General features: G+C 43.0%; 1 protein-coding gene across 1 annotated transcript in view; it reads right to left on the bottom strand.

The window, feature by feature from the left end:
- Positions 1-17,536, bottom strand: part of GLT1D1 (glycosyltransferase 1 domain containing 1) — a 43,080-nt gene extending 25,544 nt beyond the window's left edge. The window contains exons 1-6 of the mRNA XM_033075940.1: positions 15,584-17,536; positions 14,999-15,397; positions 8,256-8,404; positions 6,314-6,419; positions 3,540-3,591; positions 395-431 (exon numbers count right to left, since the gene is read on the bottom strand). Of these exons, the coding sequence (XP_032931831.1) occupies positions 395-431; positions 3,540-3,591; positions 6,314-6,419; positions 8,256-8,404; positions 14,999-15,336 (682 nt within the window). The 5' untranslated portion in view covers positions 15,337-15,397; positions 15,584-17,536. The remainder of the gene's footprint in view (positions 1-394; positions 432-3,539; positions 3,592-6,313; positions 6,420-8,255; positions 8,405-14,998; positions 15,398-15,583) is intronic.
- Positions 17,537-17,870: the final 334 nt, after the last annotated feature.

Consider the following 17,870-nt stretch of genomic DNA (forward strand, 5'->3'; position numbering starts at 1 on the left):
CTGGGAATTCAGCTTGGAGCATGTAAAGGAATTTGGGCTTTCAGAAAATAAATTTTCAGCATCCAAACTGCTGCAGCCTTTGGGGAAATGTGGGTGCTGCCTCCAGGGCTGCCTGAGCTTGCAGGGTCCTGCAGGAAGGCAGCTGGGAGCATTTCCATATCAGCACCAAATGAGGGGAAATTTCAGCTGGGAGACTGAAATACTTAATTAATGCCTTAAATACTTAATTAATGCCTTAATTAATGTCAGTGGCAAAAAGCCCCAGGCCAGGGGAGCAGGACAAAGCCCAGCCCAGTTCTGTAAAATGATCTGGGGCCAAGGGGCAGCCACAACAACAGCAGCAGCACAGGAACCAGGACATGGAATTTCCTCACCAGCACTTCAGAGCTCTCACCTTGACTCTGCACGTAGATTTTCTTCCTAGCATCTGGCTTTAAAGACAAGGAGAAGAAAAATTATTTTCAGAGCTCAACATAAAAATCTGTTCAATCCTCAAAAAAAACCAACTAACAAACAAACAAAAAAAAACCCCAAACAAAAAACCCCCACAAAAACAAAAAACACAAAAAACCCCACAAAAACAATAAACAAACCAAAAAAAACCCCAAAAACCACAAAAGAGTAACAAAACACACATCAGTGTGATTTTCTTTTGACTATTAAGAAATCAAAACTAACTATTAGATAAATTAACACCAAAAGCCACCAATGTGATTTACATTTATTATGTCCATTTATGGCAGCAATCAATCAGTTTTGCAATTAACACAATTACCAAGTTAGTACAAATATATTTTTTAGTTTGTATCTTTCTTTGGATCATTATCCTGTTTTCCTGGAATAAAATCTAGGTGAAAATCAGCTCTAGCTCCCAAAGAGCTGTTGCTTTTGAAAATGCACTTTCCATTTATCCATGCTACAATTGATAAACACATCAGTATCAGGAACTGCTGAACTTTGCCTGGATAGGAACCTGGTGCCTGCTACTTATAGCAGAACATTCACAAATAAAAACTGCAAAATAAATTACTTTAAAATAGCTGTAGTAAAAGAGGTAATTACTGCATTTCCAAAATCACTCCTGAAGTGCTGCTCTGCTAGTTATTTAATTTAGGTGATTAAAGAAGCAATTTCCTATTTCAATATCTTTCTATAACTCCAACTGTGGATTTATGGAATACTTTTTTTTTTTTCCATGAAAAGAAAATCGATTCAGAAACAAAATTCTGAGCAACCAATTCTTGAACCATTCAGCTCAGACAACAGGAAGCCACAGCAGTGATTTTTATTTATTTTTTATTTTTTAAATTGCAGAGATTTTGGTTTTCCCTACTGCTCCTTTGTGACTGCCCCTCAGTCCCCTGCCCTGGCACTGCAGCCACTGACAATGAGCTGGGAAAAGAATTTACAGAACTTACAGAATTCTGGAAATTCTGTAAAAGAAACTGAAAGAAGAGAGGTCACCCCAAAAGTCATTTCTGAGCAGCTGGGAAGGAGGTAGTTTCTGAGAATCAGAGGGAACAATGCCCCCAAAATTGCACAAAAAAGCAGCAAATCCTGCAGTAGCACCTGAGGATATTCCATGGACTTTATCTTTCTTGAGCCTTTCAGTCCAAAGGATTTAAAATAATAAAAATAGTTTAATACATTGCTGCATTATTTTATTACTTAACTCTGGATCCTCTCTGAGTGACATTTTGAATTTCCCAGTGACAAAAGCCCCAAGCTGGGGGCCAAATCCAGAATTTAACTTTGCAGAAAAAGTGGGAGAGCAGAACAGAGACCAGGGGAAACAGGAGGGGGGAAAAGCCCAGCCCTGCCTCCCTCTGCTCCCTAAAAACACCAATTTGCAAAAAGAAATTCAAGTTAAGCATCTTCTTTCATGGCCTGCTGGACCCAAACGGCTCAGGGTGAGTAAATACAATTATTTATTAAATACAATTATTTATTGTGTTATTGCAACCCTGGCAGGGCTGGATCAGGGAGCAGGAGTACTGTGGGACAGGGAGATGCACTCACACTATATATATATATAAAAAAATATATATATGTATATATAGAGCCAATTTCTCTTCTGTTCCTTATATTAAATGGGCTTGAGGAGAATGGAAAATGAGATTGAATGCTAATAAAACTGGCTTAGGCAATTCTTCTGCACCAGTTTTATGCTGCTGAATAAAATGCTGACCATAAGCACAAGATCTTTTACAGTGTGTCACACTCCCCTGGAATACAGATTATTACAAGGGCTGGATTACAAATAATTAAGGGCAATTTCTCCAGTGTAATAGAAAAGAATTTGTTGGAAGAGTCAGCTTTGAGTACAGTGCAACTGCTTACATGTTTGTAATTGAAATTCTTCACTCTGAAGGCCACAGGAGAGGAGGGAGGCAGCTCAGAGCAGTGGGAGCTGATAAATAAAAATCATGAACATCCCCTGAGTGCTCATGTTCTTCACTGCCCAGGGAAAGCTGTGCTGTTTGCTGTGGTGTTTTCTGTCCAGAGCAGGACAGAACCCCAGCCCTGAGCTCAGGATTCAGTTCAGGATTTGTCCCCAGTTCCCTGCCTGAGACTCCAAAACACTGAATTCATCCCAAGCCAGAGCACAGAAGTGTTCAGGTAAAATCAAAGCCTGGCACTGAAAAGCTTTTGAGGTGCTGATTGTGAAACTATTTCAAAGCTCAATTTTGTTTCTTCTCCTTGCACTCTGTCACTTCTGTCCTTTTCCTGCTCAACACCTCTGGCAGAAGCTGTGCCCTTTCACATCTACCCATCATGGAGTTCACTGTAGGAACTATTAAAATCAAATTACACTTGTAAAATGAAATACCAAATCCCATGTCTGCTCATGTATCCTTTAAATGCAAATAGATTTTAAAATCAATTAATGCTGCAGTAAGGCATTGCAGATCCCACTGCTGGCTCGTGCAAGCTCCACTCTCAGTGATTATTTTTTAGGCAAGAGTGCCTTAATGATCATGCCATGATGCAAATCAGAGCTGCAGAGGCACCCAGCACTTTGTTTTCCTTTCTTGCATTAATTGTGCAGCTTCAGCTGATGTTTCCCCAGGGGAGGGGAGTGCAGAGGGAGCTCCTGCCTTGCTGCTTTTATCCCAGAGAGTTCCTGCCCCTCTCTGCACCTGCTGCTCAGCACAGCAAATCCAAGGAAATCACACTAAATCAACTTCCAGAGTCAACAAAGCAAGTATTTTCAAATTATACTTCCAAATTCTTTATCACAACTAATGCTGCCTGGAGGAATTTTGTCAACATGAAGTTTAGTAAATGATGCAAAAAGAAACAATTTGGCATCAGGAGAGACTCAGTAACAACAAATTATTTTAAATTTTACAGAGAAACACTTCCTGAGCTGTTCCACACTTTCTGCCACCCAAAATCTTTTCACGCCAGATCTCCTGGAGCTGCAGGAGCACATCAACATGAAATCTCTCCCTGAAAGAAAGCAGGGCTGGGAACACGGAGATCATTGCAATTCTCAGCCCTGTTCAGGACACAGATCTGTGACACCCAACACGTACCCACTGTGCTGCTGCCAGCTCCTTCATCTCCGCTGAGAAAGCCACTGCAAACCTGCTCAAATGGACAAAAACAGTTGGCATCATCTGCTTCAAGTGTTTAAAAAAAAAAAAAGGCACTTCAGAAAAAAAGTCTTGATAAGAACTGAGATGAGAGGCTCACAAAGCTGATCCCAGATGAAAGACAAAGCAGGCTTTCCACTTGTTCCAGCAGAAAATCGTGGTTAAACCAGCAGCAGCTCCCAGGCTTTACAGCTCAGCCCTTGGGAGGTGAAGTGAGGATTTCTCCAAGTGAGAGAAACCCCACAGAGTGGGCACAGCTGCCAGTTTAGCCAGATCCACCCACATCTGCAGCAGGAATGTGGAATTCCTGCTCCTTTTCTCACCAGCACAGCAAGGAGGGAGCTGAGCTGCACCTGACAGGAGCAGTTTGCATTTTGGGTGTCCCAGCACAGCCAACAAGAGGCAGATTCCTGAACACACACAGATTTCTGAACACACTCAATAAACAATTATCCTAGCTGCTGTGACACCTGGAAGCCGTAGGAGATGTTTTACAGAGTGAGAGAAGAGCCCTGCTCATGATCTCTGACCATGCTGGATTTTAATGCAGCTTTAAGCTGTCCTGGAACACAGCCACAGGCTTTGGGTGTTCTTAAATGGAACTTCAGGGTTAACTGGGCCACAAATGAAGAGCCTCAGTCCTGTGGAAAAGAATGTTTGAATGTTTCCTTCATGTGAGGCACTTCTGCTTAGCAAAACACCTTTTTTAATTGTTCCTAGAGATATTGAATATAAAAGAGTTCATCACACCTTGCACTGCTGACTCAGTGCTTCTTGTTCATGTAATTTCTGAAATGTTTCTGTCCTGGGCCAATCTGACACTTTAAGGTTTGAGATAAATCCCAGCAGCCACAGCCAGGACAGGGCTGCTCCACTGGAGATGTGATGTCATCATTTGATAATTCATTAGGATTCCCATTAATCCTGAATTATAACTCCTGCTTGCTGAAACAAACCTCATTCCCTGCACTTGCTCTGTAGGATCTGCTTTATGGCACTCCCATGAATTTCTCACACACAGCCTGACAGCTCTGAGGTTTTTAAAGCCTTTGCAAATGCTTGTTTTGTCAAGCTGCACGTGCTCCCTTCCCAGATTTTGCCATTATCCTTTCAATATATCACATTAACAAGCATAAAAAGATGTTGCTTCTAAGTCTACAAAATACTGTTCAATATTTAAAAAAAAATACCCTAGAGGAGTACAAGCAGCACTGAGAGGGATTTGATTAAAAATGAAACCCTCATAAGGCCAGACAGTGTTCAATAGTTTGTTTTATGGAATGTGCTGGGATATTGTACTGGACAAGTAATCTCCAATTCATGATGCTTTCTGCTTAGAACCCTGCAATCAATAAAGAAAAAAAATCAATGTTTCTTTTAATAACTATGCAATGAATAACAGCAGTGATGCTGCTGCACAAGAGGGACATTCAGATCAACTCCCAGAAAACTGAGACACTTCTCCTGTAGCAGAGAAAATATTGTAAACTGCACAAGGATGCAGTAATACATCTTGAAATATCATAGGTAATTCCAGCTTTAAGGTATAGCTCAGGTTCCCAACTCAGTATCATTTAAAAACATCCAGTAAAGCAGTTTTTGTTTAGCTGTATTTGTGACAGACAATATTTTAATCAGAGATGGATTAAATGGACTCAGAGATTGTTTTTGTGTATTTCTCATTGTGCACAGTGCTGAAATTTATCTGACACATTAGATATATTTTTTTTTCCTTCAGACCTGTTTAAAGAATAACTTCTGGTTATTTGATAACAAAAGTAAACAAGTACATAAATTTTTCTCCTGAGTGGAACCTGAAGTTGCTTTCAGCTCCAAGTCACCCAGACACAAGAACATGCCCTAATGATTTTCCAATGAGTGTGATTAAGTGCTCTCTTTAAAATCTGTTTACTTGCCACATTTTATAGGGGATTACAGGCAGAGCAGCACATCTCTGCCAGTGTTAAGTGAGCCAATAATAGCTGGAAAATAGAGTGGTATCAGCAGGGATAAAGCAGGAGAGAAGGCTGGTGCAGATCCTGCCTGACCCAAAATCCATCCTGCAACAAGGAGGAATTTCCTCCCCCACCAGGGCCGGGATCAAACACTGCTGAAGTCAACAAACCTTTGGATCAGCTAGCAGAAAACTTCATTTCTGAGGATGTTGAAACTATGAAAAATGCTCAAAGGTCTTTTTGGTTTTCAGTAATTTCCTGTGGTTTATGAGCACTCCTTCATGACTACACTGACATGTCACTGGAACTTCCAGACTTTCAAACACCCTGAAATCACCCCCTTGGCATTTCACCTAAAAACTGAGAGAATTTGCTTAAAGACTTTTTTTCAGTCTCTGCTTCTTTGTTCATGGACCCAGGGAAAGGTTCACATTAGCAGGAGAAAAAAATTTAAATATATATATAAATTTTTAAAAATCTGCTTGTACTTGAGGGATCAGCTTTTCAAGCAGGCATTCTGTCAATGAGCTGTGTGAGAGGAACAGAGGAGATATAAAACAAACAGACTGCACACAGACTGTGTTTTCTGATGAAACTGCTCCACCCCATCACTGAATCACAAAATAAAATAATTTCATGAGTCCAGCCTTTGCTGGCCTGCACATCTCCCAGTGATTCAAGAGTGTGTGGAAACTTCCCAAAGGATCTGCCACACAGAAATGTGATTTCCTGTCCCAGATCTTTCTCCCATGCTCTTACCTGGCTTCCTCCAGCACTGCTCCCATTACCTGGCACTTCTCCTTACATTTGATATCTTCATTGACATCTGTGCCACCAAAGATGATTCCAAAAGGAATTCTGCTCCCTGCAAAGCAGTGACAAGCTGCAGAACATGTCCATGCAATGGCCAGGAGTGAAAAATACATTGATAATACTGAATCACCTATCTGAGCAAAGATCTTTGAAAAGAAAACCTGGAGAAATTGGATTTTTATTTTTTTAGCACTGTAGCCCCACATTCAATAACTATGCACTTTCACAGGACACCAAACCACATGGGAAACAAAGCACGTTGATAAAGACAGAAAATACCACAGATTTCACATCTGTATTTGAAAGTTAAGTGAGCTGTAAGATCAGGATTTATTAGCATTGCTAATTTCCTCATTACTAAATGAGAGAGCAAGCAAAAAGAATGAAAGACTAATTATCATTCTGGCTACTCAGAATTTCCTTGGCATCTGTTGATATTCCACTCTAGTGTTTGCAGGTGAAGGAATTAATGTGCACTATCAAAGCACCAGTGCCTCTAATCTTCAGGAGACAGACTGCCTGTAACACCTTATAAAATATGTATCACCTCTCCAATAAATTAAAGAGTAAATAACTATTATGTCATCCAGTGTGTTGATCATGTAAACAGAATTTCCAGGAGATCAATAGTGTGGCAGCAATGTGCAATCTCCACATTTCCAAATGTTCCAGGGGCAGAAATGTCCTCTGGATCCCTTCTTCCCTCCCAGAAATCTGCAATCATTTACACTTTGTGATCACCTCAGCAATCTGTTACTGCCTTGTCTTTCAGAGATTTTTGGGTTATTTTTCCTTCAGTTACTGCAGATACTTTTCAGAACAGTGTAAGTGATTTATTTGAATTCCTGAGCTTTTGTTAAATATCAGGTTTTTCGGGTCACTTGGGATTTTGAAAAGCAAGTAGCAACTTGCATTGCCATGCAAGTTCAACTCCAATAAAATTCCACTCCAATAAACAGTTAAAATTCAACTTTATCTTTTGTTCCTCAGCAAAAACCCCAAAAAAGATGATTCTCAGACTTCCCATAAACCTCTTCCACACAATTCAAGGTCTTGTCAGAAAACCAAATCATCTCTGTGTTCCAGCAAGCCTTGATTTTATGTTAGAGTTCATTTTACAGACTCATTTTTATTTGTGTTTCAGGTCCCTGCTGAAAGCAGAGCCCCTTTGGAACACAAGGCACAGCAGAGAGGGTAATCCAGGCTTTCTGCAAACCCTCCAGGACAAACTGGGGGCACTGCTGAAGTCTCCAAACTCATGGAAGGATGGAATGATGTGCCTCTGCTCAGGGAAGGATTTATGTAACACAAAGTGGTCTCAGAAAAGGAAGCACACTTGCAATTTCAGTAGGTGACAGTGTCTGTAATTTTGAGAGCCAGTGCTTCCAGTGTATCATTAATGCAGGCTGAAATTTTGTTCTACGTGGCTAGAGAATAGAAAATTTTATTATTTGTCTGATAACATCCTGTCTCCTATAGTTCAGCTGACAGGAATGTTATTTCATGTCGAGAAACCCTGACTCATTTTGGAGCAGAAAAATCAAATTTAGCCTCCCTGCTTTGTTCCATTTGACCCCAGCTCTACTTAGCCAAGCCATTGTCCTCTGAAAGAGCACATTTGCTGAAAGGAGCCTAATGTTAATGTAATGCTCTTATCTTGATGTAGTTAAAGTACTTAATTATCAAAAGCACTGTGTGGTTTAAAAGTACATTTATTTAGTTCTGTCTGCATCCTCCCATTGAGACAGCTCTGAAGTGGACAAACAGAATAAGGATATTCTGGGTGGGTTTGTGCATTTGTAGCCATTTATAACAGCCAGGATTCACTCTCTCCCCTTGCAGGACTTTTTTGGGAGGTATTTTTATAGCAGAGCTGAAAGAGGATTACCTTGCAGCAGTCTGCCTCCTTTGTAGAGGTGGATGGCCAGGGCTGCATCAAACTTCTCTGTGGAGGTCAGGTTGGCTACTTCAGCTGGACTTTCATACATGAAAGCATCTTTGAGAACACAGACATGACCTGCAGCATGCAGATGATTCCTTCATCATTGGAACAAATAAAAAAGGACAAAGAAGTCACTGTTAATGTCACAGTATATGAAGCAAGCTTAATCAAAACTTTTCTTCAGACTTTGCTCTGACTTTCAGCTTGATGTCATTTTTGTTCCAGCAGCCAGGAGCTGTTTCCAAGGCTGTTTTTTTTTCCTGGAAGGAATTTGTTACCTTCCCCACTGTGAAGCCACAGGCACGCTTCCAAGCAATGCAACACCCCATGGCCCAAGCCTGACCAACACAACTTTGAAAACTTCTCTGAAATTCAGAAGAAATGAAGTTTGCCTTCCTCTCAGAGATTCTCAGACCCTTGTTCTGGAGAAAGGACACCAGGTGAAGAAAGCACAAATATGGCCAGCTAGTCAATGCTGCTAAAAATAGAGAACATGAAAAATAAATGCATCAAGAAAGCCAGAATTGCATTGTGCTCCCTTTCTGTTTGATTTGGGCTGAGCTGCTTCTTGTTTCAGCTCAGCCATTTAGAAACCAGCAAAGGATAACTGAAGTATAGGCAGAAAACTACACAGAAGTAATTACAGAAATACCTTCAGAGCCTGCCTTAAAAATCTCAGCTCCAAAAAGAAAAAACAGCAAATCCAACAACAAACCCCTCACAGTGCCAGCTTACCCATTCATCTTTGTGTACAGGGGTTCCTCATATTAAAACATTGATGGTTTAATTTCTTGGCTGCCAAAGTCAAGGAACTGACTGAGTACAGAAACCAGAATCAGTCATCAACCAAGAACATCAGCCAAAAAACAGACAGGGGAAATTCTCTGTCTGCTGCCATGGAGTGTTTGCATTGTCAGTATAAAAACACAAAAATAAAAGTGTCATAAAAACCCCACGAGGAGCTCTCTGCCTATTCCATATTGGTGCAGTTGATTTATTTCTCATCATGTATTAATTGTCCTGGCATTAAAATCCTGCTAGCTCATTGACTTCCTGGATAATGTCAGCCTGCATTTCCTGATTATTTCATAGCCTCCCAAGAAATGGGATTTTCTGTCCTGCAGAAGTTAGTCATTACTGCAGAAATTGGTGCTAAAAGTGCTGGAAAATGTCTGCAGGAATGTATTAGCACTAGATCAGATAGAACTCCACTGGCACAACATATGGTGCTGGATTTCTTCCTTATCCTGAAAAGAAACTCCTTTTAATTCCACCCTTCAAAGCAAGACCAATCAATTATGGTAAATACTAATAAATAATAAAATACAGCCACATTTTAAGCTCTTTATTTACACTGCTGAGCAATTATTAAAGCAGCTGCCCCATGAACCTGCCTCTCTCTGAAAGAGGTTCTCCATTTATATCTAAATAATGATGCCCAGATCTCCCAGCTGTGGAGAGAAAATCTCCCAGGCAAATACTTGGGATTCTCCTGCATGCATTCCATAACTTCACAGGTGCTCATTAAATAGTCTGAAAGGTTTTTTTCCCCCCATCAGTATTCCAATTACCATAAATCACTATCATGTACAAGCAATATGTTTGCATATTACAATTAATTTGAAAATAACTCTCTCAGGACATCAGGAATCAAGGAACTCAGTCAGGAATTCCAATGGAAAGTGTGTTTTTTTTTAAATATACCAGGGATGACTACTTCTCCTCCACACTTTGCACAGCTCCAAATCTCCCTGGGGAATGACAGCAGTTTCTGCAGTAAATAGAGAGGGACTCCCTCAAGTGTTCCAAGGCTCACAAATTGTGCATTACCTCTATGACTTCAAATTTATTTATTTTTTTTACAGATTTTTATTCTACTCAGGAGCACATAAAAATTTGCATACATCTTTAGAAGGAAAAATAAGCAAATATTTCCTGAATAATTCAAATTTCCAGATTTAAAGAGGCCCTGATCCCCTAAACATTCCATTGAGTTTGATATCATTAATCACAGGCTCTAAATTATGCACATATGGAAATGCATGTGTGCAGAAGCTGAGTTATTGGGTAGTGCTTAAGTGCTGAACCTTACAGCATTATTTCCATTTTTTCTAAATGGCTTTTCATCTTTATAACCAAAAAAAGCAGCCTGTGATTTTCACACATATGCTGTTACCAAGGAACATGATTAGAGAGCGCTGCAGAGTTATTGCAGGGGATTTTTTTGGAAGACTGATGTGTCTGTGAAGTCACAGATGTCCCTGAGTGACGCCAAGACAGAGCAGACACATTACCCAGATCTCCTCTCCTCCTGGCAAATGTCTCCTCACATTATCTTGCCATTCCATAAACAAATACTTGCTGAATGAGAAATAAGAACTAACCCAGCTCCTGCTGCCTGGGAACCCAAGACAGCCCTGAAATGCTGAATCTCAAGGCTACATTTTCTCTATCACAGCTCTCAACAGAGGAGATAAATTCCCAAGAGTGTCTTGACAATCAGTGAATATTGCTTGGATCTAGAATTTGCCTTGCCATATTTTTCCCTTCTACTGAAACTCTCATTGAAGCCAATGCCATGACTTGGGGAAAATAACATTTCTAAGATCCCAGATTTTGGGTGTTGTTCCAGCAGAAGGCATCAAGGAGAACTTTAGCCATTCAATAAATGTGAAAATGCATTTTTAGAAGTACATTACCTGTGATATTTATACACACCTGGATTTGGGACAGAGTCTTTCCCAGACACACTCATTTTAGAATTCAGGAAATCAATTTCTCTTTTGTTTGGTACATTATTTATATTTTTTGGAAATCACAAAGCTTGTAAGTGAAATTCCTAAGTGTGTTCTCTGGATCTGTACTGTGTGCAGAGAGATCCTGCTCAAAGGTACAACCCTTTTCTGACACACCCACTTGGAGATTTCTATACAAAAACCATTTTTCTCTTGGTGTGAAATACTAAGTGATGTTTTACAATGTTTAATTTTTTATTCCCTACATAACTGATCACTACTTCTCACTTTTCCTGGCTAGCAGCCTTCCCTCCCTCAGCATGAATCTGCAGTTCACAGGTTTCTTTTTTCATAGAAGGGAAGAGTTTTGGAGTTCCAAACACAGGCTGGCTGATGAGAAGGCACAGAGTAAAAAGTGTGCTTATTTCTAAGGTATAATAGTTGTGAAACTCGCTCAGTCTTCCTTACACAAACATTTACATTCTAAATTTCAGCTGGTACTGATTTAACAGAATTACCTGCAGACAAAGAATGTTTGATTTCCAAAAAGTTCCTGGTAGGTGGATACACTGACACTTCCTGAATGGCACAAAATAGGCTTCATCCAAAAATATTAATTATCTCCTTCCCTCAGCTGTCTGTTCTGCACAGCAGCTGTGCACCAACTACTGTTAAATGTACATGGCACAATTGAGAGTTGTTCAGGGAGCAGAGTCATTCCACTGCCTCTCAGAAACTTGGCCAGACCTGAATACTCCCAATTCCCACTGAAGATCATCAAATTACGAGAGCTGAAACCCTGCTTGATCTTCTGTTTTCTTTGTAAATTATCTTATTTTTTCATCATTGTTAAAACATTTCCTTCGTTTTATTTCCCTCGCAAACATCTCCTTGAAGCAAGACAGACAAATTGCATTGGCATGAGTGAAACTGTGAATAAAATTCACTGTGAAGCACAGGAATTAAAAATGGGAGTGAAGATGGGGACCAGCTCCTCCTGCCTGCATGATCTGAGCTTTGGAAGGACCAAAGAACTCTGCAAAGCTCCAACCTTAATCCCTCATTAAACCTGTGCTATAAATAAATAGTTCTGGCAGTGCAAACCACGGTGGGAGCAGCAGCAGCCAGGGCAGGCCCTGGAAACGATGGCAAGGTGCAGGTGAACAGCAGGTGAGCACCTGGCCTGCAGGTTCCTGCTCTGGGGATGGCCCTGCAGAGCCTGCAGGAGCTTCTATACCTGAGAAAAACCTGCAGGGAGGGGCAGGGGCTCCCATACCTGAGAAAAACCTGCAGGGAGAGACAGGAGCTCCCACACCTGAAAAAAAAACCTGCAGGATTCTCCCACACCTGAACAGAACCAGGAGCTTCCACACCTGAGAAAAACCAGCAGGATTCTCCCACACCTGAACAGAACCAGGAGCTTCCACACCTGAACAGAACCAGGAGCTCCCACAGCTGCCCTGGGGACAGCAGCACCCCCTCCTCTGGAATGTTCTCCTGTGGGATTCTAACTCTGGCACCCATGGGAAGATGAAATAGTGGAAGTGTTTGGATCACTGAATTACTCCAATAAATGTCTAGGATAAAAACCAATTGTCAGGAGCAATGATAAGCGCTGTTGAATTTGTGTTTTTAATTCCCTCGCAGTTGATTACTTGGAGATTTACAGAATAGCTGTCTCAACTGGCCACTTAATGAGAGCCAAAACAACTTCTCCCTCTCCAGAAAACATTTACATATTGGCAAAATGGTTAACCTAAATCTTTCTGATTAACCTATTAATTCCAGATTTCTCTTCCTCCTTACTACCAAGTAATAAAAGACAAACAAAGCATTTCAAGGAGCAGGGAAGAATAATTTCTTTTCTTCCTTGACACCCTCTTTGATCACATTTCTGAGGCTGAACAATGGCAGCCTAAGCAAAGACTTTTGCTTAGTGCTGTATTCTTTATTCATTGCTCATATTTTTAAGGTGATTAAAGACCATGCACACCAATAGGAACAAAGCCCACAGCACATTCATTATACCACTTGTTTTAGCAAGTTGATTTTTAGCCAAATGAGATTCTGGTACCTCTGTCACCACTTCCTTTAAACTCAGGAAATTACTATCTTATTTATGAAAAGATGAAGCAGTTATTGGAAGAGCTGTAATATTATAAACAGAGTACACACTGTGGTATTAAGCCATAAAATTAATCTATGCCGGCAAGTGTTCATCCCGGAAACAACGTCATTGTTTCATTTATATTTAACTAAAATTTCAATATTAAAAAAAAAATTAACAAATAACTTCCTAAGCATATACACAGATATGACAGAAGCCAAAAATTATTATTAAAATTATTTAATAATTATTTAAAACTTTCAGCTTTACATCTTCAGTGCCTGGGTGACTGACAGGACCAGCAGAGATGTTCCACACAGCAGGGCAGCCCTGCACAAGTCCAAGGCTGGTATGGCACAAGCAGCATGAAAAGTTCATGTGTGAGGATGTTTCTGTGCATGACATCACATGAGATAACACCCAGAGCAAGGTCAGGGAAAACTCACAACAGCACAACATCCCCAGAGATTCATCTGAAGATCAACAACTAATCTGTGGGCGACTTTTAGATAAGACAAAACCAAATCGTTATTTCAGGCCTCAAAGGACAAAACCATTGGGAAATTGTTTCATTTTTATAGCCACCTAATTTTTTCAATGTAGCTCAAATGCAGAGTGAAACCCCAGCATCAATTCTCTCAGCCACGTCCTTTACATCACAGAAAGAGTTAAATGGGGACATTAGGAATATAGAAAATAGAAAAAACAGGAAAATGGAAAAAGTGGAAAAAATGGGGAAAAATGGAAAATGGGAAAAAATGGAAAATCGAAAAAATGGGAAATGGAAAAAATGGGAAATGGAAAAAATGGAAAATGGAAAAAATGGAAAATGGAAAAAATGGGAAATGGAAAAAATGGAAAATGGAAAAGATGGAAAATGGAAAAAAATGGAAAATAGAAAAATATTGGGGATATTTTGGCGGTTCCGTTAGCCTGAGTGATTTCCCAGTGTCCATCACCCCGCTGGAGCCCACGGCACGGGCAGCCCTGGAGCGGCTCTGGCCTGGCTGCTGATTTGGGGAGCCCCGCTGCTTTGGGGAGCCCCACTGATTTGGGGAGCCCCGCTGCTTTTGGGAGCCCCGCTGCTTTTGGGAGCCCCGCTGATTTGGGGAGCCCCGCTGCTGCTTTGGGGAGCCCCGCTGCTGCTTTGGGGAGCCCCGCTGGTGTCTGGGGAGCCCCGCTGCTTTGGGGAGCCCCGCTGCTGCTTTGGGGAGCCCCGCTGATTTGGGGAGCCCTGCTGCTGCTTTGGGGAGCCCCGCTGCTGCTTGGGGAGCCCCGCTGATTTGGGGAGCCCCGCTGGTGTCTGGGGAGCCCCGCTGCTTTGGGGAGCCCCGCTGATTTGGGGAGACCCGCTGGTATTTGGGAGCCCCGCTGACTTGGGGAGCCCCGCTGTTGCTTTGGGAACCCCTCTGCTTTGGGGAGCCCCGCTGATTTGGGGAGCCCCGCTGCTTGGGGACCCCCGCTGCTGCTCGGGGAGCCCCGCTGCTTTGGGGAGCCATGGAGCTTTGGAAGCCGCGCTGCTTTGCCACACGGCCTGTAGCACCCTGGCCGTGTCCCCGCCAGCCTGGGGCACGCCGGGCCCGTGCCGGGGTTGCCCGGTAGCCATGGAGCGGCTGGAGCTGCCCACGCTCCGGCAGCACAGCAGCGCTCCGGGCGCGCCGCCCGCAGCCGCACGGGGCGGTCCCGCCGTGTCCCCAGCGCGGCCACCGCCCCCCGCACACCCCCGGGAGCAGAGCCGGCGGCGCATGGCGAGCAGGGCCCGGCCCGGGCTAGCCCAGCATCCTCCCGGCACAGCGCATCCCCAGCACAGCGCATCCCCGGCCCAGCGCATCCCGGTGCGCACTCACCGGATCCGCGCCGCCGTGGTGGCGTTGCCGGTCCGTGCCCGCACACACGCCAGCAGCAGCAGCCTCATCGCGGCTCCGCTCCGCTCTACCTGCCCCGCTCCCGGAAACGGCGCTGCCGAGCGGGACGGAGCAGCCAGCCGTGCGGGGATGGGCCAGCCTCGCAGCTGGCCCCGGGCAGAGGGCACTTGGCTACCGAGCCGCGGGGTTTGGGTGCCCTCCCACACCTCCGAGCAGAGATGACGCGCTCGGATCGCGGCCAGGAAGCGATAACGCAAAGGGCTCCTGAGCATCGCACCGCAGCCCTGCCGCGGGATGTCGCGTTCGTGTCTGTGCGACATTACCGCTAGGAAACAGCGCAAAGGTGGGTGAGATGCCAGCCGGCAGAACAGCCAGAGCAATGTGCGATAGGATGCCAGCCGGCAGAACAGCCAGAGCGATGTGCGATAGGATGCCAGCCGGCAGAACAGCCAGAGCAATGTGCAATAGGATGCCAGCCACCACAGCCAGAGCAATGTGCAATAGGATGCCAGCCACCACAGCCAGAGGAATGTGCAATAGGATGCCAGCCACCACAGCCAGAGGAATGTGCGATAGGATGCCAGCCACCACAGCCAAAGGAATGTGCTTTATTCCCAAGAATAAAGCAATGGGATGGCAAAAACCTCATCGGGAAGGCCACATCATGCAGCAGAGCCAAAGGTGTGTGAGACCAGGGAAAAGGATGGCACGGAACCACAGCAGCAGGTAAAATCCAAATACAGCAAAACACACCTGAACTCCAGACGAAGAAAAGCGTATCCCACATCACATGGCAGTGTGTAGGACAAAAGGGATGGACCCCAGCTCCAGTGAGGAACACTGAGCAGGAGTGGGGCAGCAGGCAGGAGGAGCAGGATGGGAGCCCTGGGAGATAAACAGGAAACAGTGGCTGATGGAAATACCCACCTGGACTGCTTTCTACAGCTTGTGACAGTACTGAGAACAGTGCAGGACAGTGGTGGTGAGAAGGGGCTGATTGGACAGAAAAATCACTTTTTTGCTGATAACCTGGACTGATTGCCTGGTGTAATTCACCACAGGGTCACACAGATGCCAGCTTCTCCAAAGGCTGGAGAAGACAGGGAAAAGTTGTCTTCAAAAAATGGCACTGCCTCATTATTGTGGCCTAAATTACTCTTCAAATTTCAGTGTCAGGTAGACAGAGAAAAATATGCCACGTGCAGAGGGATGCTGAATTTAATCACTTTTGAAACAGTACTTCTTCCAATAATTTGTGTGGATTTCTGAGGCTAACAGGTGTTCTGGAATTGAGGGTTCTGAAGTGATACAAACACACTGCAGTGGGTTCTGGCAAGCTGTAAACATTCTGGTTGGCAGGCTCATGTTTTGCTAGCAAATCTTAACGCTGTGCTAACTGCATCTCACTGAGTTATCACTCAGATTCAGCACAACGTTATTTAAACCACTTCAAACTCCAGTGGGAATAAAAATTTTGGCTGCACCCTAGAAGAGCAACACATCTTGCAGAAATGCTAAAAAGAGGGTAAATGCTAATCTCAGTGTAGGCATAACCAAAGCAGGTTTGTCACCATCCCAGAAAGTATTTCTGGCATGAAATCCCACTGCTGCTGATGCAGAGGGTTTTTGTCAGGTGCATGGCCTGCAGCTGGGATCTGACTGCTCAGAAAGCCACGCTTTGGGCTCACAAAAGCTGCCCATCACATTTAGTGTGCAACACAAAGAAGACAAAAATGCAAACATTAAAGTAAGACAAAGCCTGCTCCGTGAGAAATGAGGAAACTCAACCAGTCGAATGAGAAATAAAGAGGAAATAAAGGAAACATTCAAGGAGATCTAACGTTTTATTACTATTTATGAGAACTCTGGTTTTATGCTGTATAGGCCTTGACTAAAAATAACAACCTGGAAATGTGCAGCATTGTGTCTTGAAAAGATGGATATGCATTAATGCATTATTCCCTTATAGACAGAGTGCTCAGAGAAACATGGATGTATCAGAATGAAGTTTTAAACACCCTGTAGCTAAGAATTGTCTGTAGGAAAATCAAAACCTCCTTCCTGAGCTGCTGTAGTGCCAGAGAGAATGTTTGGGTTCAAACTTGGAGAATTTTAATGAAGAGTTAATATGGCAATACTGTATTTAACTGGGAAAAGATGAAATGTAATTTTATTACAGAAGTGGTCATGTTACAGTAGCTCACAAAGAGATGTCTGTACAGCTGGTTGCTTTTTCCTCATTGTCCTTTGTCACGAAATTTGTTAACCAAAGAGTGCAAATATATTTAGTGAGTCGTTTTTATGGCATGTTATTTACAAAGGCCCATTATTAAATGAATATATTTACTTTTACAAGCATCACTTGCTCCACTACCATCACTGCTCCCAAGTAAGTCACGCCTAAATGTTTGCTATGTAACCATATGATGTCAATTTAACTTTTTAGCTGGAAACACACAACCAGCAGTGTCTTACCCACTTTGTTCTGGCCAAAAATAAGACTTTAAGATGTGCTGCTGTTCACAACCTTTACCTCAATGTGTGTGATGGTGGAACTGCAGCACATCTCAGGGTTCTGATCTTGCAACCACTAATTGATGTTTTCCCACTGTAATCACATGCTGTGTCCCATTAAAGCAGTGTTTATTCTCCACGTGTACCTGGAGAATTCCTGCATGCCCTCACACCCAGCTCTGCTCCCACCCAAGTGACCAGGCACACCCTGGCTGCTGAGAGCCTGATGCTTCCAAACACAAAAACATATAAAACAGCCTTTTCCTTTTACAGCACATTTATCAGCTTTTCCTGCTGAAAGGCCTTGTCGTGAGACAAACTACAGCATTAAATAACCCTG

This window comes from Catharus ustulatus, chromosome 18, assembly GCF_009819885.2.
Source record: "Catharus ustulatus isolate bCatUst1 chromosome 18, bCatUst1.pri.v2, whole genome shotgun sequence".
Lineage (NCBI taxonomy): Eukaryota > Metazoa > Chordata > Aves > Passeriformes > Turdidae > Catharus > Catharus ustulatus.